General features: G+C 39.3%; 2 protein-coding genes across 2 annotated transcripts; both read left to right on the forward strand.

Moving 5' to 3' along the window:
• Window positions 1–266: 266 nt before the first annotated feature.
• f2 (coagulation factor II (thrombin)) lies at window positions 267–5,028 on the forward strand. Its single transcript, XM_016237199.1, has 14 exons — window positions 267–447; window positions 546–703; window positions 883–907; window positions 1,243–1,314; window positions 1,458–1,563; window positions 1,752–1,882; window positions 2,227–2,541; window positions 2,922–3,032; window positions 3,140–3,266; window positions 3,367–3,534; window positions 3,689–3,862; window positions 4,269–4,447; window positions 4,566–4,636; window positions 4,765–5,028. The coding sequence occupies exons 1-14, from the start codon at window positions 327–329 to the stop codon at window positions 4,918–4,920; spliced, it is 1,914 nt and encodes a 637-aa protein (XP_016092685.1). The 5' UTR covers window positions 267–326; the 3' UTR covers window positions 4,921–5,028.
• A 2,971-nt stretch (window positions 5,029–7,999) lies between these two features.
• Window positions 8,000–22,385, forward strand: LOC107554631 (rho GTPase-activating protein 1-like). The gene is made up of 12 exons (XM_016237202.1): window positions 8,000–8,477; window positions 9,293–9,385; window positions 9,470–9,557; window positions 11,335–11,466; window positions 11,575–11,661; window positions 11,805–11,903; window positions 12,029–12,139; window positions 12,924–13,000; window positions 13,234–13,311; window positions 13,409–13,537; window positions 13,769–13,872; window positions 21,393–22,385. Exons 1-12 carry the CDS (start codon window positions 8,342–8,344, stop codon window positions 21,561–21,563), a joined length of 1,305 nt encoding a protein of 434 aa, XP_016092688.1. The 5' UTR covers window positions 8,000–8,341; the 3' UTR covers window positions 21,564–22,385.
• The last annotated feature ends 304 nt before the right edge of the window (window positions 22,386–22,689 follow it).

Below are 22,689 nucleotides of genomic sequence, written 5' to 3' on the forward strand. Positions count from 1 at the left end.
AAATATTTAAACACTTGTAAGATTTTTTGTAGACTTCTTTTATGAATATTAGAATTTGTATAATATGTCCCCACACATGAATTCACATAGCTTTGGAGATATGAAGCGTATCATCTTGTTTTCATTCAATATATCTGTGGTTCATGTTCCTCTGAAAGCAAAGAATGTTCCACATTGATATAAGGGTGATCCAATACAGAAGAGTGGCTTTTTTTGAGTGAAAAGAGTTCAGACACTTTGTTCTCTTTGAACTTTGGTAGTTCAATATTAACTTGGTAAATCCAGCTGTGGGCTTACTGACTGAGTGGGCGATAAGATTTGATGAGATGCTCCAAGTTTTTTCAGGATTACAGGCTCAGTCATACTCAAGAATGGGAGCAAAACCAGCAACTCTCCTACTATCCCTACTTCTTGGACAAGTTCTCCAACTCGCATTGTGTCATAATGGTAAGCATTAACCGAGATTTAGGCTAAGAATAAAATTTGTGATGATTCTACATATAAGTCTAAATGTTTTTGGAGAAATATTGACTTTTGTGCCTCAGTGTTCATCGACAATAAGGAAGCCTCTCAGATCATTCGGGCAAAGAGGGCTAACACTGTTTTTGAGGAGTTAAAATCAGGGAATCTGGAGAGAGAGTGTGTGGAAGAGATTTGTGATCATGAGGAAGCTCGAGAAGTATTCGAGAGGGCTGATAAAACGGTGAGCAATGCCCTTGTGGACAGATTAGCCGCAGTTGAAAATAAATGGAAATGTTTAAATGTATAACTTTTTTTAATGGTATATCTTTATGGAATTACAGATATTTTATGTGTGGTATAATTCAATTTGATCTAATATTTTATATTATATATATATATTTTTCTTCAATTTCCTCACAGGAGATTTTTTGGGCGAAATATTTGGGTAAGAATATATATATCACATTATGGAAAGTTTCAATGTAAACAGTGACAACACTTTGTGTAAATAGTTTCTATTGAACCAGGGACAAAGTGCATTTTCACTGACCTTTCCCTGCTCAATTTACAAATTCAAAAGATTAGTATCAGCTTAAAACATTAGCAATTATAAACATACCTTAAGAATGACAGCTTGTGAACAAATATCATTGGTGGAAGTGGCTATTTTTGAATATTAGCTATTTATAACTTTACAAAATTGTTCTGATTCTGCTGACCTGGCACCTCTGTTAGTTTTGTTTCAAGTTGTTGTTTTTTTTAAATCTTTTTTTTCCACAGTGTGTGAGGGAACAAAATTATCCAGAACACCACCAAATATCAACAGTTTGAGAGTGTGTGTGCAAACAGAGGGTAAGGGAAATACATACTTACGTAACACAGAATATGTTTGTAAAACTAAAATGAGTCCTTCTCGTAACACAAAGACATATTTGGTAAAAGCTTTAGTTTCTATGTTGCAAAATAACCCTATAAGTTGGATGTGTGATTAACAGGAGACTGTTACATTAATATCGGTGAAAACTACGGTGGTACTGTGTCTGTCACTAAGTCTGGAAAGTCGTGCCAGTACTGGAAAAGCAACTTCCCCCACAGGATTCAGTATGTACTTCTGCTGTTTTTGTTGTTCTTGTGTTGAACCACCTTTAATCTTTTTATGTTGATTGAATAGAAAACACAAATGCTTTCAGTAAAGAAAATGTTGTTTTGTTTTCATGTATTTGGCTTTACAAGCCTTCAGTGATGTTGAAGCAGCTCTTCTGTCTTATGACCATCTTGTACCCCCCTAGTGAATTAAATGTGACACAGCTGAAGCTACCGGAGAACTTTTGCAGAAACCCAGATAAGAGCATTGAAGGCCCTTGGTGTTTTACAAGAGACCCGACTGTCAGGAGGGAGTCCTGCAGCGTGCCAAAATGCGGTAGAGAAATCACTAAAACATTACAGTAAAATGTCCTGTGGTGCAATAACTAAAGCACTGTGCTGGCAACCAGAAAGTTGAGCCATCACCGTAGTGTTGCTGAATCAGGTTGCTCAGAGGAAATTGTTGCAGTAGTAAGTGTACTGGATGTAGTTTTGGATCTGCCAAATGACTGCAGACTTACTAAAACATGCATATTTGATAGCAACTGACACATATTTGTGCCCTGTGTTTATGGCACATTTTATGCTTCAGTGTAAATACATAAAAAAAAGTTTCTACATGTCCATTCCATAAGTTATGCTGGCCCACCTGCCCTGATCATCTCACTGTTTCCTCCTCAGGTGAGACTGTTGTTGCCCCTCCTCGACCACCTACTGTGAAACCTGAAGAGCGTTACCTGAAGACTGAAGTCTGTCTGGATGGAAATGGGGAGACCTACACGGGGGATTTGTCTGTGACTCTGGGGGGTCGCACATGCCTGCAGTGGACCGCAGCAGAAGTGCAGGCCTTAACAAAGGGGAAAGAGTTGCTGGCTCAAGTTCAGATGGTGAAGAACCACTGCAGAAACCCAGATGGAGATATGGAGGGTCCCTGGTGCTATGTAAAGGGAGAAGGCGGAAACATTACCATTGATTATTGTGACTTGGAGATGTGCGGTGAGTGAACAGTATTGCCTTCTACAAAAAACACACATACATTAAAGGGATTTTGTCATCATTTACTCATGTTGTTAGAAACCTGTATGAATGTCTTTCTTCTGTTGAATGCAAAAGAATACATTTTTCAAAATATCTTCTTCTTTGGAACTGTATGACAGAATTTTCATTTTTGGGTGAACTATCCCTTCAACAACAATATTCGTTTCTTCCCTTGAACCTTGGACCTTCATTGAAAGTGACATCTGGGCCAAAGTTTTTAAACTAGGATTAAATGTCATTTTCAAATGTTTAGGAAGCCTAAGTGCATTAGACATAAATTATAAACACACCACTAAGCCAACACTGAACATCATTGGGTCTTTGTCATTCATCCTCAGATGCCCCTTTGGACAAGTTCGTCGAGGAATCAGGTGGTAGAGAGAGAGCAACTCTCGGAGACAAAAGGAAAGCTTTCTTTAATCTCCGTAGCTTTGGCAATGGAGAGCAAGGTAAGAGTCTGATACCTTCCCCATCTGTTTTGTGGATGTTATCACTAGAAGTTTGAGTTCTTCTATAATCAACTGATAATTAAGATGATTAAGCTGTCTTTTGTCAGAGTGTGGAGTGCGCCCCTTGTTTGAGAAGATCACCAAAGAAGATAAGAACGAGAAGGAGCTACTAATGTCATACTCTGGAAGCAGAATAGTGGGAGGAGAGGAGGCTGAAGTGGCCAGTGCTCCATGGTAAATACAATACAGGGGCTGCTTTTAAACATCTTGGCATTATTGATCATCTCGACAGCTAATGCTGCACTTTGTATAATGTGTTTGTTGTGATTTGCAGGCAGGTGATGCTGTATAAGCGTAGTCCTCAGGAGCTACTGTGTGGAGCCAGTCTGATCAGTGATGAATGGATTCTCACTGCCGCGCACTGCATTCTCTACCCACCGTGGAACAAGAACTTCACAATCAATGATATTATCGTCCGCCTGGGAAAACACTCTCGTACCAAGTGAGGTCTTTAAAAAACTCTAGAAAACCTCAGTATATTTCTTTTCACTGGACTTTTCACGAATACATACTTTATTTATGCCAAGTAATTTAGAAACATCAGTTTACAGAAGGTTAAGCTGTTTTAAACCCTTTCCTGTGTCTCTCTGAGTCAGGTATGAGAGGGGCGCTGAGAAGATTGTGGCCATTGATGAAATCATTGTCCACCCTAAATATAACTGGAAGGAAAACCTGAACAGAGACATTGCTCTTTTGCACATGAAGAAGCCTGTTACCTTTACGAATGAGATCCACCCTGTTTGTCTGCCCACCAAGAACATTGCAAAGAAGTAAGAAAATACAGTAGTTTAATATAGATATATATTTACAATGAGACAGATGTAGCGTCAGATATATTGTTCAATACTGTATATACAAGTGAAAAGATTATTGGAAAAGAAAATCATGTAGGGCAGGGACTTGGTTCTACTCATCGGTTGTTGATTGGATGGAGGTAGATGAATGCAAGTTTGATCAAGTTTGTAAGAAACAGGTGGAGTTTCAGCATACTAAACAATTTGAGAAGTCTGATGAATCATGGATGAATCATTCACAATAAGATTAATAGCATGCATTTATTTTAATTCCGATTTTGAAACTTCACACCATAATGATGCTAACCCCTTGAACCCCCTTTAAGCATTTTAGCATAACTTGATGCTAAATAGCTGTAATTGACCGATTTTCTCTCTGAAGTTTGATGTTTGCAGGTTACAAGGGCCGTGTGACTGGCTGGGGGAACCTGAGGGAATCGTGGTCCTCAAACCCAACCAATCTTCCATCAGTGCTGCAACAGATTCACTTGCCCATTGTGGATCAGAGCATGTGCCGCAATTCCACCTCGGTCATCATCACTGACAACATGTTCTGTGCTGGTAATATACTTCATATTCTTCATGGTTTTTAGACCCTAGACAATTCATTTGCTGAGAGCTTGTGTGATGCTTTTGCACTCAGGTGTCACTTACAACAAGGTCATCTTTTGTTTTATAGGTTACCAGCCAGATGATACAAAAAGAGGTGACGCTTGTGAAGGAGACAGTGGCGGACCGTTTGTGATGAAGGTATAATGTTTATGCTTTTCTCTCCTCAAACAAGTTTGACTTATCAGTGTCCTATAAAGCTCTGTTTGTTGGACTCACACATCTATATTTGAACATCTTGTCCTTTTAAAACCCATTACTGCCCACAGAGTCCTACAGATAAACGCTGGTATCAGATTGGCATTGTGTCGTGGGGTGAGGGCTGTGACCGCGATGGCAAATATGGATTCTACACACACTTATTCCGTATGCGTCGCTGGATGAAAAAAGTCATTGACAAAACAGGCTCAGCAGATGAGGAGTGATCTTCCAAGCTGGAAGAACACATTTGCCACACAATAAATGAACACTTTGGTCAAATGTGATCAAACCTGCAAATGGATAAATAAATCTGAATTCTTTGTATGTTGATACCAGTGTGTGAGCATGGTGTTTCTTTCTGTGTTTTGAAGGTGAGAATGGGCAGGCGTCTTGAAACGCATGCAATTCTGGTTTAATTAAATTCAATTAAATGCCAGGTTCCTGCCATACAGAAATAGAGAAGGAACAGTGACTTGAATGATAACAGTTTTGAGGGTGATTACAACACACACCAAAGATGCTCTTATTTTTTTCACAGCTATCAAATCCACTGTATTTTGCTGAGATGCTTTGAAAGAAGAAGAAAAATGTGCAATAGGCGAGACACTGCAGGTGAATAGGGTAAAAAAACAACAACTGATAGTTATCGCCTTACTTACCCAGCTGATTGATTACATTGATAATTGCAAAAAATTTTTGCAATACAAGTTTTCTAAAATGTTAGGTTTAAATATGCAAATGAGTCATTATTTAATGAAATATGTGCTAATTTGCATACATTTCTAGTACAAAAAATCCAAACACTGGATGATGTCAGTTTCAAAGTTATTAGTTAGTACATATTAGAGTCAAAATATTTTACAGAGGGAATTTTGGGTATATCATTTTTGTCACTCCATAATCCAGAAAATGCTTAGAATGGACAGAAAACACTATATTTTTTTCACAATTTTGGGGGGAATAAAATGCTGTATATAATCAAGCAAATTATATATGAACGAATCCCTCTGTAAAAACCTTCAGGATATAGACAGGAATACAAATGTAAAGTTTGGTGTGTGTAAGAGCTACTGAAGTGGAGATTTATGGCTCAGTGTAGGAGAAAAAACTCATTTTGAGAAAACGGCCTTTAAAGACATGTATTGTAATTGAAATCTATTGACACAAATAGATAAAGTGCTGTAAAAGAAACACTTAACAGTGTCTTTTGGATGTTTTCTTTCGACTAGTCTGAAAAAAACACTTTATGAAAAACCAAAAAGCCCAAAATCTCAAACTTGACAGGTGCATGTCTCCCCTTAAAAGCCATAAAGTTTCCTATTAGTAAATTTACATAAAATGGGAATGCAGACAAAATTATTAAGATCAATTCAATAAAATCGTTTTTCATCTTCCAAGATCATTAGGATGCCGTGCAACTGATCACTGAACGCTCTCATCTATGCATTTATTTCACACCAAAATGTTAACTTAAATCAAACTCATTTAAACTAATACATTTCTTATAAGGCTATAATGTAACTGTAATTCAATAATGGTGTTGCAGATTCAGTGGTCCCAGATTGAAGGAGTGTTGACATGGAGGGAGGTTTCTAACATTTATGGCTCTTGTTCTGTTCAACACATTATGATAAAAGAGACCTGACTGAACCCACGTTTGCTTTAGACAATTAGATCTTAATATGTGGCCCATTTTACCCGTTGTTCAACGATTATAACAACAACAACAACACATTCTTGGGGGTGTGGTCATACGTTCTCCTCCTGCATCCGGGCCGTTTACACTCAACTACACCGATCCAATATGGAGCTGGTTTTAGCGATGTCTGACACTCAGTATTACTGACCAGCACAGATGAACTACCATGAGAATGGGCAGAAATCAAGCACAGATCCCAATATTTTTTTCCTGTAGTATTGTTCATAAGATTATAAATTATAGTGAAATCTTGATTGTATGTAGTTTGTTAATAATTAATTATAAGCTCATTAGTACATGAGAAAAGCACTAGCTATTGATTTTATTCTGGCAGTTATTGCTCTATATTGTGGTGACGGTCTTTATATTTTAGAAAGTGTAGTTGATTTTGGAGGTTTTGGGGCTTCTTCTTTAGGTCTCTTGTTTTTAAGCTCTCTTTAGGGTCTTTGTTTCTGTCTGAAGTGCTGGTTGATTCACTGAGTGCAACTGTGAAAGAGGCGCATTGTTTTTGCTGATGATCTTTCAAACTGGCTAATGAATTAGATGGCACTGTAGAGTGGGACAGGACTGATTTTGGACGGTACTGTTTGGTTAGAACCAAAAGATGTATGATCAAGTATTGACATTAACAATAGTCCAACTAGTAACCTAAGAATTGTGAAAGCTTCTTTATATGGTTTCTTTGACTATAAGCGATCTATAGCAAGATTGCTGTCAGTATTGACAACAAGGCTAGATAACTGAGATGCTCTTTAATCAGAGCGACAGATTAATGACCCGGGTTACATCACCTGAAGACTGTTCTAATGTTATCACATTATTTAGAGATAGCAGAATAGAGGCTGTCACAGATGTTAGTAAATGTGAAACTGGCTCTTCAAGGGTTGAGGATATAAATAGGAGCAAAGGGTAAAACCGAGAATTGTTGTCAGTATACGGCTGGACGGCCTCATTGCCGTGTGGCACCAAAGCGAGGGACTGTCACAGCAGATCACTGTCTGAGCCCTACTGACACCTGCACTAGTAGCCACACAGATAAAAAAATATAGCACATTCACAGTGCCATAATGTTTTAATTATAAAAGATTGTAATTATAACATAAGAAATAATAATATTATTAAGAATTTAGTTCCACAAATCTTGACCCTGCCGACATGAACAACTAACACTAGCATGCTGAGAAGATTGATTGTGATCATTATGGTTGTGGCAAATAAAAACATTTGATGATGAAATTAAATCTACGGGCAAGCTTTCAAATGAATGCGCTGTGTACCGTTTTAGAAAGAACAAATGGTATTAATTGTTGGGGGTAGTTTGCTTACATGGCAGAGCAGCTAGTGGTTATGTGATCTGGAAATGAATCATTTTTAATCATGCTTATTTTAAATGGACACAATTTGCTAATTTAACAATAAAATTTAATGCAACAGTTTACCTGTTCTTTTGAATGTGATATTGTTGCAATGAAGAAGTTACGTTTTTTTTGTTTTTTTTTTGTTTTGTGAGTAGGGCTGGGCATTGCTCAGAAATTTTCAATACGGATACCTTGACTACCCTGATTTTTTCTGAAACGCAGTGAAAACGCCAGTATGCACAAGGATAAATTTCATTTTAAAATGGCATTTTTAAAAATGCACTAGTGTACACGCAGCCTTACATCTATTAAACAGTTCTGATGGGGGGCAGATTGATAGTTAGCAAGATTGAGTTACGAAAACAAACTCAAACGACTTGTTCAGCATTTGATAGTGTGGTCAGTCACTGAACATGGAAGTGTGCCCATGTGCAAATGCTGCATTTACCCAGGCTTATGCAGGACAGACAGGAACCTAGTGTGAAGGCAGCTGAGCTTTCACAGATCTCGGTATAACATTGTGTGGTATTGTAACGTGCTGTTCTGTGTCTAACCTTTGTGTGAATTGTGTTGTCTAAGAGGACCATCATGTCCTCTGACCTGCTGGTGGACCTTCACGATGATCTGGGAGGAGATGACTCTCCTAGCGCTGCCCTGGACCAGCTCAAACTGGTACAGGACAAACAGTGGCCACCAGATGACCCTTTTAGCCTGAGCAAATCCGGTGAGTGCATGGTGGTGGGAATTGTGCATGTTTGTGTGTCATACAGGATAATAAGAATTTTTAAATTTAGTTTCATTTTGCAGAATTATACTGATCTTTTCAAAGAATAAAGCAGTGTAAGAAAAAGGAAGTTATTGTCAAGTACTTTTACTTTTGGCCTTCAATTTTATGACAAAAAAAAATGTATTCGTCAAAAAAATAAAATAAAAATACAATAGAAAAACCCCCCAAATTCTTGTTTGTTTTTTGTTGTAATTCCAAATATAGGTCACCCTAAAATGAATGTTTAGTGTTTAACACGTTGAAGATTAGCAGGCTGACAATTTATTTCCTCACAAAAGCCAGTGTACTGAATTAATTCATTCCATTTGCATCCATAAAAAAAAGAAAAGTGAGAATGGTTCAGAAAAAGTGGCTTCGTTTCCTAGGGGCTTGGGTCACACACTGGATGAGAATCAGGTATGGCACACCAGATGCGTCATTCTGTACTCTTGTTCTCAAGTTTATGGCAGCAGTCCAAAGCAGTGAACACAATCACTAGTATACATGCAAAAATTACTTTTCAAGAATGAACAAAGTATGTGATACCACGGCTGATTTTACCTGCATTTGTTGGGTTGGTGGTTGTTAATTTCAAATCCTGATCATCTGGTTGAGCTAGCAAAGTGCCAAGTGGGATCTGAGAGGCTGACTTTCCTCTATCACTCTATAGCCATATACTCTATAGCTTGTGTTTGGGATATTTTATGATCGTTTCAGTTACATGTTTTTTATTTTTGTTTGAAATGTAGCATTCATTATAGTCTTTCCTGCAGCGTCAGATATTAAAAGCCTTGGCGGCACATCACATCTGCCCTGGGATGACCCCTTCTATGACATTGCCAGACATCAGATTGTGGAGGTTGCAGGTGAGGTATTATGAAATGCACAAGCATCACCAGCTAGCGTTAATTCTAATTCTAAAATCTCCTGATCTTTCTCTTTCTTTTTAGGTGATGATAACTTTGGTCGGAAGGTCATTGTTTTTAATGCTTGCCGCATGCCTCCCCAACATCAGCTGGATCATCATAAACTTCTCATGTAGGCATCGCTGCTCTACTTCATTTATGTGGTTCAGTAGATGTGCTCAATACACTGTGTCGCCTGATAATTAAAGGGGTCATATGACGTTGCTAAAAAGAACATTATTTTGTGTATTTGTGTTTATGCGTTTTAAGGTTAAAAAAATGCATTATTTTCCACATACTGTACATTATTGTTGCTCCTCTATGCCCCGCCTTTCTGAAACACATTGATTTTTACAAAGCTCATCGGTCTGAAAAGCGAGGTGTGCTCTGATTGGCCAGCTATCTAGTGCGTTGTGATTGGCCAAATACCTCAAGTGTGTGACGGAAATGTTATGCCCCTTACCAGGTTCAGGAAACTTTCCTCCGTAAAATGCGCTGCACACACTCGAGTATTTGGGTTGTACTGTTCTGGAACAGTGTTGTAAATAAAACTAAACCACTGATTTTCTCTCTTTTCAAAGGCAAAACAAAGTCGTTTGGCTTTCGCAACGAAACACACAGCGTCTCCACGATATGGCGGCGGCAACAATACTTCAGCGAGAATCAAAGTTACGCCTTCTTTCTTTGCGTGAACATTTGGGCGGCATTATGCAAATCTTCCCACACAGTGACGTAGATATGTGGGGGTGTGTTAGAACGAGCCGTTTTAGGTAGGCGTGGCTGATGTTCACTTTTATAAAAAATATCTCTTTGGGTTTGAGACTTTAATCTTTGCGATTTACGGATCTTCTGTATGCACGAACAGCTTGTAACACTCCAAAGACAAAGGAAAACATGAAATCGCATCATATGACCCCTTTAATATTTCTGCATTAACTTGTCCAGGCTGTCCTATGTAGATGATCACAAGACACTCTAAAGATCAAGGTCAAGTGCAGGGAACAAGAGTACAGGGAAAACATTTATAAGGATCCAAGGAGAGAATTTGTCCATAGAGACAGAAAGAGAAGATATAAGCAGCGCTTTTGATATATCAACTGATGTTTTCTGTTTGTTTGTGCAGTTAATTTGGTTAATAATAATATATTTAGATTTTAATTGATATGTTGTACATGTATATTTTTTTCAGTTCAGTGTTAAAATATACAAGCTTATGTCGATTTTAGAATACTGTTTTTATTTTAATTTTTTTATCCTGGTGTGACATTCAAAATAATAATCAGATAAAATAATCAGAGTTTGTTAAAAATGTTGTCAAAAGTTTTTTTTTAATTATAACGTGATTTTGTTCACCACATTGGTACTTAATCTGAAACTTTATTTCAGTGAAATAATTATTGAAAATAATTTGAAGATTTCAGGGATTAACTGTCAGTTCTTCCAAGATTAAAGTTATCTTAAAATACCAAAATGTATATTCCCATGAGAAATGTATTTAGGACGATTCATGAGGTTTTCCTTTCTTCATTTTTTTGGTCAAAGTCAACCACTCATATGCTGGATTATAAATGAATCATGTGTTCAGTGGGTCAAAGCACCATAAGACAATGTTCAAAGACAATGAAGTTTTTAATGAAGTGAAATCAAGACTTAGTTCAGTTCCCTATTGGGAACTTCAGGAGTTGTCTGAGAACAGAATGGTTTGTGTAATGAAATCTAGAGCAAATGTCAGACTCTGAAGAGTATAAATAAAACCTGAAGATTCAGTAATTGACAGCTGATTCACAAATATGCTAATAAGTGCAGATGTGCCTTCTGTTTGTTTTAGTGTCTAATATGAACTCAAACTCGTGGTTAAAAAAAAGACAAGTTTTGATTTGGTGTGTGCATTTACTGATATTTGTGTGCAGGTATTTGAAGCAGACTCTTGATAAGTATGTGGAGAGTGATTATACCCTCATCTACTTCCATCATGGTCTGACCAGCGAGAACAAGCCCTCTCTAAGCTGGCTTCGAGATGCCTATCGAGAGTTTGACAGGAAGTGAGTGATGCTGTTGTTAGTGAGAGGCTCATGAGTGCTTTAACAGCAGCACACGAGAGCAAACCTTATTGGTTCTGTCAAGCTTCAGTATTGCTGTGTCTGTTGCAGGTATAAGAAAAATATCAAGGCGCTGTACATAGTCCATCCCACCATGCTTATCAGAACCATCCTTATTCTCTTCAAACCCCTTATCAGGTCAGTGCCACACTATGCTCAATGTTATTTTATTCTCACTTTGATTGTAGAGTGTGATCTGTACTGTAATCTGAATCTTATAGCCTGAATGCATAATACTTCATAATACATCACAGATGGATGTGCTTATGTTCTGTTTTCAGCTTTAAGTTCGGGCGCAAGTTAAACTACATAAATTATTTGAGTGAGCTGGAGGAGATTGTGAAGTGTGATCAGCTGGTGATTCCCAACAGAGTCCGAGAGTAAGAAATTCTAGATATGCTTTGCTTTTATAAACACTGTTATACATGTGTTCGAATCACACTGTCATATCTTAGCCCAGATTAAAAAGTTCTTTTGAGGTGCATTCAGGAGTTTCTTTGTGTAGGTATGATGATAAGATCTGTCTGTCCCTGAAGCCGTCTGTCGTCCCTGGACCAATTTCTCCCCCTCATAGTCCTCCGCTTCCGTTCCAGCAGTTTGGCGTTCCACTGTCAGTGTATGTTAAGTCACTAACAGTTCCTCTCATATCTCACACAGCTACTGTTAATGACTGAAAGCAAGAAATTATTCCTGAATGTAGTTGAAGATGACTGTGGCAGGAGGGGCGTGGTTCAGCGAGGTCTGCATCGGGAGAGAGAGGCAGGAGACGAGAGGTGCGTATGTAGGTCAAGTGCAAATGATAAACACCTGTGTCTTGTTTCAGTAATTGGTGTGGAGAGACCGGATAAAAGGGGCCGCCTGGAACATGATGGGGGAGAGGCGGACTGGGTACGCGAGCGACCCGGGGAGACGGGTGTAGATTCACGGAAGCAAGTTGTGTTCTGTTTGTCATGAGTTATTGACTGCGAATCTGACAGCGCTGAGTGAGCGCCGTATTGTGTGCAGTGCCCAAAGAAATTTAAATAAAGCTCGCGTCCCAGCAAGCCGACCCTGCCTACTTCCTTCCACACTCCTGAACCTTTGTTACACTGGTGCCGAAACCCGGGAAGGAAGAAGGCCGTCTCTCCCCCATCATGTTCCAGGTGGCCCCTTTTATCCGGTCTCTCCACACCAATTACTGAAACAAGACACAGGTGTTTATCATTTGCACTTGACCTACTGTCTCCTGCCTCTCTCTCCCGATGCAGACCTTGCTGAACCACGCCCCTCCTGCCACAATGACAGTCTCATTTATACTACAGAATTTAATAGAATTTTTTTTACATTTTGATTTTTTGCTATTTAGATTTTTTTTTTTTTTGCTTATTTAGATTATGTTTTGTATTGTTGCTTGTAATCAGATTGAGACACAGGGCGGCAGACTCAGAGGGAATTCCACTAGTCATGCGTGATACTATTGGATTCCTGCAAGAGAATGGTAGGTCTTTTAGTCAAGTCAGATTTATGGCTCAATCAAACCTTTTACGTACCTCTAAATGTGAATGTACTGTATGTATCCACATAAGGTTGGATATACTAATAGTAGTCTTTTTTTTAGCCTGGGGGGTGGGTTGTGGAATAATGGGCCAAATTTATTACAGAATGTTGTAAACTTTATTTATTTACTTTCTTAAATTGAGAATGTGAATTTTATTCCCATCTTCATTGTAGGTCTTAAGACAGAGGGAATATTCCGGCGTTCTGCTAATGTTTCTTTGGTTAAGGATGTTAAGCTGAAATATAACTCAGGTAAATTCATGTGATGCGGAAGAATCCTCACACATTTCCTGTTCACAAGAATGATTGGCATCAGTCCTTAGAATGTGGCGTGTGTGTGTGTCTGTAGGAGAGGAAGTGAGTTTCTCTCAGCTGGACGATGTCCACTTGGCAGCTGTGATCTTAAAGATGTTCCTCAGAGAACTTCCAGAGCCGCTGCTTACCTATCAGCTCTACAACGACATTGTCAACTTCCACAGTGAGAACACAAAACACAATGCACTCACATACCAACACCAGCAGCTTCCAGAAAGCTCACATACACGCGCACACACACACATCTGTACACCTACTATACTGACATTTGTTTACTGATTGTTAAAACCACAGCTTTTGCATGTAGACTATTTACAATGAGCCTTGAAAGTGACATGACCACACACACATTCACACAAACTTGATTTGCATTCCATGTGTGTTGTGTTATCAGATGTTGACACAGAGTCTCAGGCAGAAAGGATTCGGAACATGCTGATGTCACTTCCTGAGGAGAACTATGCATCACTGCGCTTCCTTATACAGTTTCTTGCTCAGGTAATGCTCATCATAATTGGCAATGTTCAACAAAAATTATTTTTACTTAAAAGTTCAATTTAACTTTTTTTAAAGTTTGTATTTATTATATATTTACATATTATTATTATTATTATTAGTGCTGTCAATCGATTAAAAAAAATAAAGAATTAATCGCACATTTTTCTGAAATTAATCGCGATTAATCCTACCTAACATTAAAGTTTTTAAATATACTTTTGTATTGCAATAATTTCACATTCAATCTTCAAATGAATGTACAAACAACATAAAGACATTTTTTCATGTTTAATGGCATCTTACTGAAGGCCAGAATCAATGATACCAATACTGATTTCTCTATACAATTGCCCCCCTCCCATATTTAACCATTGACAATAGCCATTCAACATTACAGTATAATTGAGAGCTATCAATTTGTTAGACTTTAAAAAATTACTTCTAATTTAAGTGAACTTAAAACAATCTTCACATAAATAAACCCATTATAATAAACGTCATATTTACCTGTGCCCTTCAGCAGAAATATACAGAAATTTAAATGATCAAACACTAAATTCAAAATTAAATATAAAAAGCTATAAAAGTTATTATTTCCTCTCTTTTTTTTCTCTGTCCTTTGATTAATAGACATCACAGCAGCTGGTTATTAGGTTATTTTGGCTGTTATTTCTTTAAGAGCTGCCGCTGCAGAACGTGACGTGGATTCTACATGCATGCATTTCTCTCAAATCTTTTTACCTTTTCTGATCCACTTCAGGTCTTAAAGTCTCTATTAATGAACTGATGAGTTAAATCGGGTGTTAGATGAGTGAGACAGGCTGCTCCAGGACAGTTTTGAAAACCATTTCAGAGACATGTTCTTAAATATGACTCATATAAAATATATTACATGCATGCACAGTTTCAAGGCAGCTTTAATCGCCTTTTTGGTAACTTCATGACTTAACTGACCACGACATTGCATGTACGTAGTTTATTTCGCACTTTGATATGAAAAGATACAGGCTAGAGCATGCGCTGCGAGCACAGTACCGTTTCCGCGCTTGCTTGACTCGCGCCTGGCGCTGAAGTGAAGTGGAGCGCGCGTCTGAAACCTCTCCCGTTCCCCGTTCACACTGCCAGCGACTTTTTCTCTCACAAACTATATATTGCCGGTAAAACTAAGATATCATTCGATTATGACTAGGAATTAGACGTAAAAGAAATAAAAGTACCATTCTGCTGTTGGAGAGTTTTGTTACAGTGGGGCAAAAAAGTATTTAGTCAGCCACCAATTGTGCAAGTTCTCCCACTTAAAAAGATGAGAGAGGCCTGTAATTTTCATCATAGGTATACCTCAACTATGAGAGACAAAATGAGAAAAAAAAATCCAGAGAATCACATTGTAACAGCAGTGCTCGGGCATTAAATCATTAACCGGTGCTAAACTGCTCACTGCATCATATAATTAACAACTCGAACCATCAATGTATGAATAGTGGTCGACCGATATATCGGCCAATATTTGGCATTTAAAAATATCGGCATTGGCCGATAAGTTTTTCTGCTTGGCCGATGTGTTCGAGGCGGGACTTTTATTTTGACGGCGCTGAGAATGACAGCGTCAGAGCACTGTGTCACATTCTCTCTCTTCATTGTTTGCTGTCGTCATTTAACAGTTCTGCCTAATACAGATAGAAGTCTGTCTAATAATCAGATAGAACTGTTGAACAAATGAATTAAAAAGTATTATAACGATTGCTTTTATATTATTAGTAACAGAAAGGCAAACATTATAATACTTTCTCGTTTGCCGTCAGCATTCAGCAAATACGCATCTCATTTAAACAAACCTTTAAATGACTAATGAACATTTAATTTCACAAACCTTGCAGACTTAGTCGGATCCAGCTGTGAGATCTTGTGAAGTGTGCATTTGTATATTGCCTGATCACGTGTGCTCTGCGTGACAGCCTATCCGTGCGAACTGAATCCGGACAGGAGGAGAGTTCAGCTTCACTGGAGACGCGCGATCAACTTTAAACTCGTTATTTCAAACTACCTTGGCTTTAGTTGAAAAAATATGATTCCCAATGCACACAAGATTCCCAACTTCCCAGATTACCGAGTGCCCTGTTGGTTACGGTGTTTACTTACTTTTTGTTTATAAAATATATTTTATAATATTTCTTTATTTGTGAAAAATACTGTAATAGAATTATAGAATCAGGAAGTTGTCATCTAAAGTATAAGTATGTTTATTTTACACAATACAAATAAAAATGTTAATTAAAATAAAAAATATACTTATATATATCGGCTTTATATCGGTCACCCTGCTCTAAGATATCAGCATCAGATGTCAAAAAACCAATATCAGTCGACCACTATGTATGAATCAAACTCACTTAGACAGCTGTAGGGAGTTAAATTCAAGGTTAACATTAATGTTCTATAACTTTAAATAAGATCTAGAGGTAATATCGTGAGAACAGAGACCCGCGATTAGGATCACGGGAGAGAATGATCTAGACAGTTGTGAGAGCGTAGAGGGAGAGATGACACGCTCTGTGTAATCGGATGTTGCTGATTCATGATGTTTACCTCTTCGTGTTTAATAAATAAAGTGTTATGATCTGCCGAGCTCTCTGTCGGTGTCCTCCTTGGATCAAAGCCAAGAGCCCATGAGCCAGAGAGTGGTAAGAACTGTGACGCTCATATATAGGAACAACACGCGTTACACTGGTGGCAGCGCTGGTTGGCTTGTTTTTGTTGGGACACTTGTTTTTTTTATTGTATTGAACGAGGTGGATATCGCCACTTTAACCTGCAGAGACGTTGATATTGTTTTTCACGTACTCTTTTTGCAAGTTCGGATTACGTGCGTTCTCTCTCACACAAAATGGCGGATGACGAGCATGAAGCAGCTGCAGTACAGAGAGACAGACATGTTGCAGATGCAGCAAACCCACATCTGCCGTTTAAAATTGACCTTCCTCATCCTTTTTCTGGAGACGGTACAGAGCCTTTTAGTGTATGGATACAGAGATTCGAAGTTGCACTTAATGTTTCAGCTGTATCCCCAGATAAACCCAAACTTCTCCCTGTGAAGCTTACTGGTCCGGCATTTGCATATTGGCAGTCTCTCCCATCTGAAGTGAAAGCTGATTACAAGTTAACTAAAGCCAGTTTGACCACTGTTTTTGGCCATACAACATGTTTGGCCACATTTCAGACATTTTTGAATGCTCGTCCCCGAAAACCACAAAAACCTCTTGAAGTCTATGCTGCTGAGCTCACGAATTTAGTGAGTGAAGCGTTTCCTCAATATGATGCAGCAGCACGGAAATGTGAAATTTTTCGTAGATTTGTGACCGGTTTAGACCCATCACTTCAATTGAAAATCCATGAGCATGGCGCTGTGACTTTGGACAATACTTTGAGAGTCCTGCGCAGCCGTGGACTACGACATCGCAGCACGCCATCGCCAACCTAGCTTGGATGATTATCATCGCCATCGAGACTGCTGCTGTACTGCACAATACACACAGAGAGGTCGACAACACCCTCGAGACGACTGCTATTCTCAACGATACCACCGTGGCTACTCCGAACATGATCAACCACCCCCAAATTAATGACTCCTCCTGCCAAAGACATTGTAGCTACTCTAATTCATCCCGTAGTTATGAGTCACACATGCCTTACATCACACAATCTGACGAATACAACCCCCACAGACATCATTATGAAAACTCCAGATCTGGCCGCTCGCCTTCACGGGAGCGCCGGCCTGATCTCGAATGTGAACATGTAACCCATTATGCTCGCTCACCCTCACCCAGTCAACAGTACAGACACTCCAGTTATCGCAGACATAGCTCTCCATCGCCACCTCCCCATTCCTATAGTTCACCAAGGTATTACACCTCCCCCACACGACACTTCTCTCAGTCTCACAGAGGGAAAGCCCCTTTCTCGCCACATCGGGGAAACAAGTAGAAGCTGTCATTGGGGGCCAAATGCCAGCTTCATCCCCAATAATGGTCCACTCTGATACAGTTGATTTTAACTATACTCCACCCACTCCTTTTATTCAAATTGCACTGGCCGGTACGGAACTCCATGCTTTGGTGGATACAGGATCAGGCCTATCTCTCATTACAGATGACTGTCGTAGATCCATTCCAGCACAACGGTACCATTGACATACCACATGCATGTTTACAGCTATATAACACTTCAGTGCCTCTTTCATCACCCCAGTCATTGATTCCAGTACAAAGTTCTGCAGTTAGTGTCGCTCAGGTGACTGTCCCGCCTATGTCAGAGATGGTAATCCCAATTTCTGTCAAAGATAATGGCATAGCGAATCCTTTCACTGACTCGTATGTGGGTATACTGGAACCACAGCCTCCTCCAGTTGTGACCTTAGGAGTCGCTCTGACACTGACTTCAGTTCAAAAAGGGAGGGGCATAGTTCGAATTGTTAACCCGATTAATGAACAAGTCTCTCTTGATGCTGGATGCCCATTAGGTCAGATTTTATCCGTCACTGGAAATTCATATGATGAGTATGCGTTAGTCTCAGCCGTGACTACTTCTAAAGAAGATGTCCGTCCAATGCCTGAAGTGCATTTGGAGTATACACAGCTAAATGATGAAGAACAGGCACAGCTTAAGAGCCTGTTGACCGAGTTCGCTGACATTTTTAGCTCTCATTCTCAACTAATTTGATTACACACAGCATCTATACTGGCGACGCTGCTCCAATAAAACTATGCCCATATAGAACATCACCAGCTACTCAGGCTGTACTGCAACAAGAGGTGTCAAAGCTCTTGGACCACAACATCATTGAGGAGTCTCACAGTCCATGGTCAGCTCCGGTTGTGCTTGTTCGGAAAAAGGATGGCACACACCGGTTCTGTGTCGATTACAGATGCCTCGATGTTACAATTAAAGATGCACACCCTCTTCCTCGGGTGGATGATACTCTTGACAGGCTTTCTGGAGCCAGAGTGTTTAGCACTATAGATCTGACTGCTGGTTACTGGCAAATACCACTTAACCCGAATGACAAGGAAAAGACTGCTTTCTCCACTGGTACTGGGCTATATCAATTCCGCATGATGCCAATGGGCATCTCTAACGCACCGCCCAGTTTCCAGCGCTTAATGGAACTTGTGCTTCGGGGTCTGCACTGGAGCGTTTGTTTGATCTACTTAGATGATATTATCGTCTACAGTGCCGATTTCCCACAACACCTACAGCACTTATGTGAAGTTTTCCAGCGATTTCGTACAGTTGGTCTGAAACTTAAGGCATCCAAGTGCCATCTAGCACGTTCCTCTGTTACTTTTCTGGGCCACCGTGTTTCCAGTGCCGGTGTTGAGCCAAACCCATCTAACATAGATAAAGTCAAGACTTAGCCAATCCCAACATCAGCTACACAGGTCAGGGCTTTTCTGGGTCTGTGTTCCTATTATCGTCGATTCATTAGTCACTTTGCACGCACTGCTGAACCCTTGTACCCTCTTACACACAAGGGAGTATCATTCTCTTGGTCAGGAGAAGCAAATGAAGCTTTCAATGTACTGAAACAGGCACTGGCTTCATCGTCAATTATGGCTTTTCCAAATCTTTCAGCTCCTTTCCTTCTTTACACAGATGCTTCCCATCATTCTGTGGGCTCTGTTCTTTCACAACAGGTGGAAGGAAAAGAGCATGTCATTGCATACGCCAGTCATGTGCTGTCTGCTTCAGAAAGAAAATGGTCTACTTTCGATCGAGAATTGTATGCCATTGTCTGGTAGGTTTGCCACTTCCGACACTATTTTGCTGGTCACACGTTCACTATAATTACGGATCACAAACCTCTGGTTGGTCTTAAGAAACTTCCTTTAGATCATGACCCTACAGGTAGACGAGCCCGTTGGGCCATAGAATTGGACCTTTATGATTGCCATGTCATTCATCGTGATGGAGCTAAACACCTTAATGCAGACGCCATGTCTAGGCGGCCAGACACTAATCCTGTAGTATCTGATAGTTGCTCTCGGGATGATGTGTCCATCATTTCGTTAGCAACTCCGACCACATCAATACCTTTGCATGCAAAACCGGTGTCAGCACACACCCAAACATTGCCAATGAACAACATTTTTTTTCTTTTGCCCGTTCCTAATCACATAACATCAAATCTCGTTCTAATTCAAAGTGATTGGGATGTGATGGAAAAACAAAGGTCAGATCCAGATTTAGTTGTTGTTTTCTCTTGGATAGAAACGGGGCGTAGACCACCCTTATGGAGGCTACGTGATGCTTCCCCATATCTCAGAAAACTGTGGACACAGTTTAGTCGCCTCACCATTCACAATGGGGTGTTATGCAGACACGTACGCAACTCTTTTGGTGATAATGCCTTACAGGTAGTCATTCCTACATCATTGATTCCTGAAATACTCAGTCATGTCCATGGACACCCATCAGTGGGTCATTATGGGTTGGCCAAAACATTGGACAGAGCTATGCGGTCCTTTTACTGGCCTTACATTTACATTTACATTTAGTCATTTAGCAGACGCTTTTATCCAAAGCGACTTACAATTGGGGGATACATAAAGCGATTCTTTTTCCGTCCATTCCAAATAGTGGCCGCAGACATAACAGAGTTGCTCTTTTCAACCAAGGGTCACCGCTATGTACTAGTAATGATGGACCTGTACACCAAGTTTGTAAATTTCTACCCATTAAAAGATCAGACAGCTGTCTCTGTGGCAGGTTGTATATTTGACCACTACATTCCACAGCACGGTGTCCCTGAGTGTTTTTTTTATATCCATGTATGTAGTTACAGTAAAATCATTTTCATATAAAACAGTGAAATCGCTCAGGAAATCTGTCCCGTCTTGCCTGCACTCGTGACGGTGACGTGTGAGCGCCACTGACAGATTCTTCACTCCTATTGGTTGTCGCTCGCGAAATTTGCTGTTCGTTTGCATAAAGTAAATTTTTTTTTAACTTTTATCGCTTGACACGCCCACATTCTGTCGCCAACGGTCACAGTCACTCGTGTCGCCGGAAGTCGCCAGCTCTCCATTCAAAATGAATGGGAGCAAGTCGCTTAGTCGCTGGCAGTGTGAACGGGGCTTCGTTATGCGACTGAATAAATGCACTTCTTGTCAAGAGAAAAGGTTACAGAAGCAGCAGTTGTGAGTGGGGTGGCCAACCTTAGCCCCGCGTCTGCGTTAATTACGTTAAATATTTTTAACGCGTTAAACTGAAAAAATTAATTGCCTAATTTAACGTGCTAATTTTGGCACCACTAATTATTATATAATTATATTGTATATTATATATATGTGTGTGTGTGTAAAAAAAAAAAGAAATACAGATACACATACACATATATTATACTTATTTTTATATATATTTATATTTAGAATTTTAAATGTAACTTCTTATTATTTTTTTCTTTCCTACTTTGTCCTTCAAGCCCTTTAGTGTTTCTGATCTTTATTGTTATTGATGTGCAGGTGTCTGCTGAGAGTGAAGTCAATAAGATGACCAATGCCAACCTGGCTGTGGTGTTTGGGCCCAACTTACTGTGGGGGCAGGATGCTTCCATGACACTCAGCGCGATCGGACCAATCAACAACTTCACCCGCATCCTGCTTGACCTACATCAGAAGGTCTTTATCCAGTGAGGAGCAGGAGAACTTTTCACAATGACTCCTCTCTGGTTATTGTCCCTCCTAGTTCCATAGCTTTGCTCCTCTGTGGCTGTGCCCCGTCCTTAATTTCTCCCTCAGTATTGCCAAATGCATGAGTATTTTAACTGGGTGAAGCTACGAAAAAAGGATACTGGAGGGCGCAGAGTGGTCAAGCTGTCACAAACGTTTAGGCTGTGATTAAATTCTGACAATCGTCTCCTTTCTTTCCTGCAGAAATCATGTAGCTGCTGTCAGACATAATGGTACTGCACAGGCACTAGAGTTTTATATGGTCTGTTAGCAGAGGCCTGAATCAATAAACCAACAAAGTGTACAGGTAGCTGCTTTCATTTTTATTTTTTGGTTGCTCATCAGCTATACTTCGGAAATTTTTTGTTGGACTTTACAGAATTCATTTCAGTTCATTTTTCCAAGTAAAATTTTACTAAATGCACACGTCCTCATTTTTGTAAGCCATAGTTGGCACAAGCTATGGACAAGTATAAAGCACTACTACTCAAACTTGAAACACTTATTTTAAACATGCTTATTTCATTTTACATAAAATATATGATATTATGTATTGTCTCAAAGAGCTTTCATTCAGTCTTCGTTTATATTATCATATGATTATATTTTTATTAATTCTATAATCTGTTTCATCTTTTTTTGGTGTCTCAGTAGCTCCAGAAACAGGGCAGATGCTTTATGGCCAGCACAAATTTCCTGATGCTGAAACAGAAAAGTAATTTTTCTGATCAAAACCTGTGTGTGTATACATTTATACATGTGTGTGTGTGTATGTGTATATATATATATATATATATGAAATGGCATATAGATTAAGAATACAAACAGTAATTTGATCACATGGTTACATACACTCTTAAAAATAAAGGTGCTTCAAAAGGTTCTTTAAGTGATGAGATAGAAGAACCATTTTGGTTCCACAAAGAGCCATTCAGTCAAAGATTCTTTAAAGAACCATCTCTTTCTTACCTTTTTATAATATGAAGAACCTTCTTTCACCACAAAGAACCTTTTGTGAAACAGAAAGGTTCTTCAGATGTTAAAGGTTCTTTATGGAACCATTTAGACAAAAAGGTTCTTCTATGGCATC

Source organism: Sinocyclocheilus grahami, unplaced genomic scaffold (genome assembly GCF_001515645.1).
Source record: "Sinocyclocheilus grahami isolate Dianchi unplaced genomic scaffold, SAMN03320097.WGS_v1.1 scaffold508.1, whole genome shotgun sequence".
NCBI classification, from domain to species: Eukaryota; Metazoa; Chordata; class Actinopteri; order Cypriniformes; family Cyprinidae; genus Sinocyclocheilus; species Sinocyclocheilus grahami.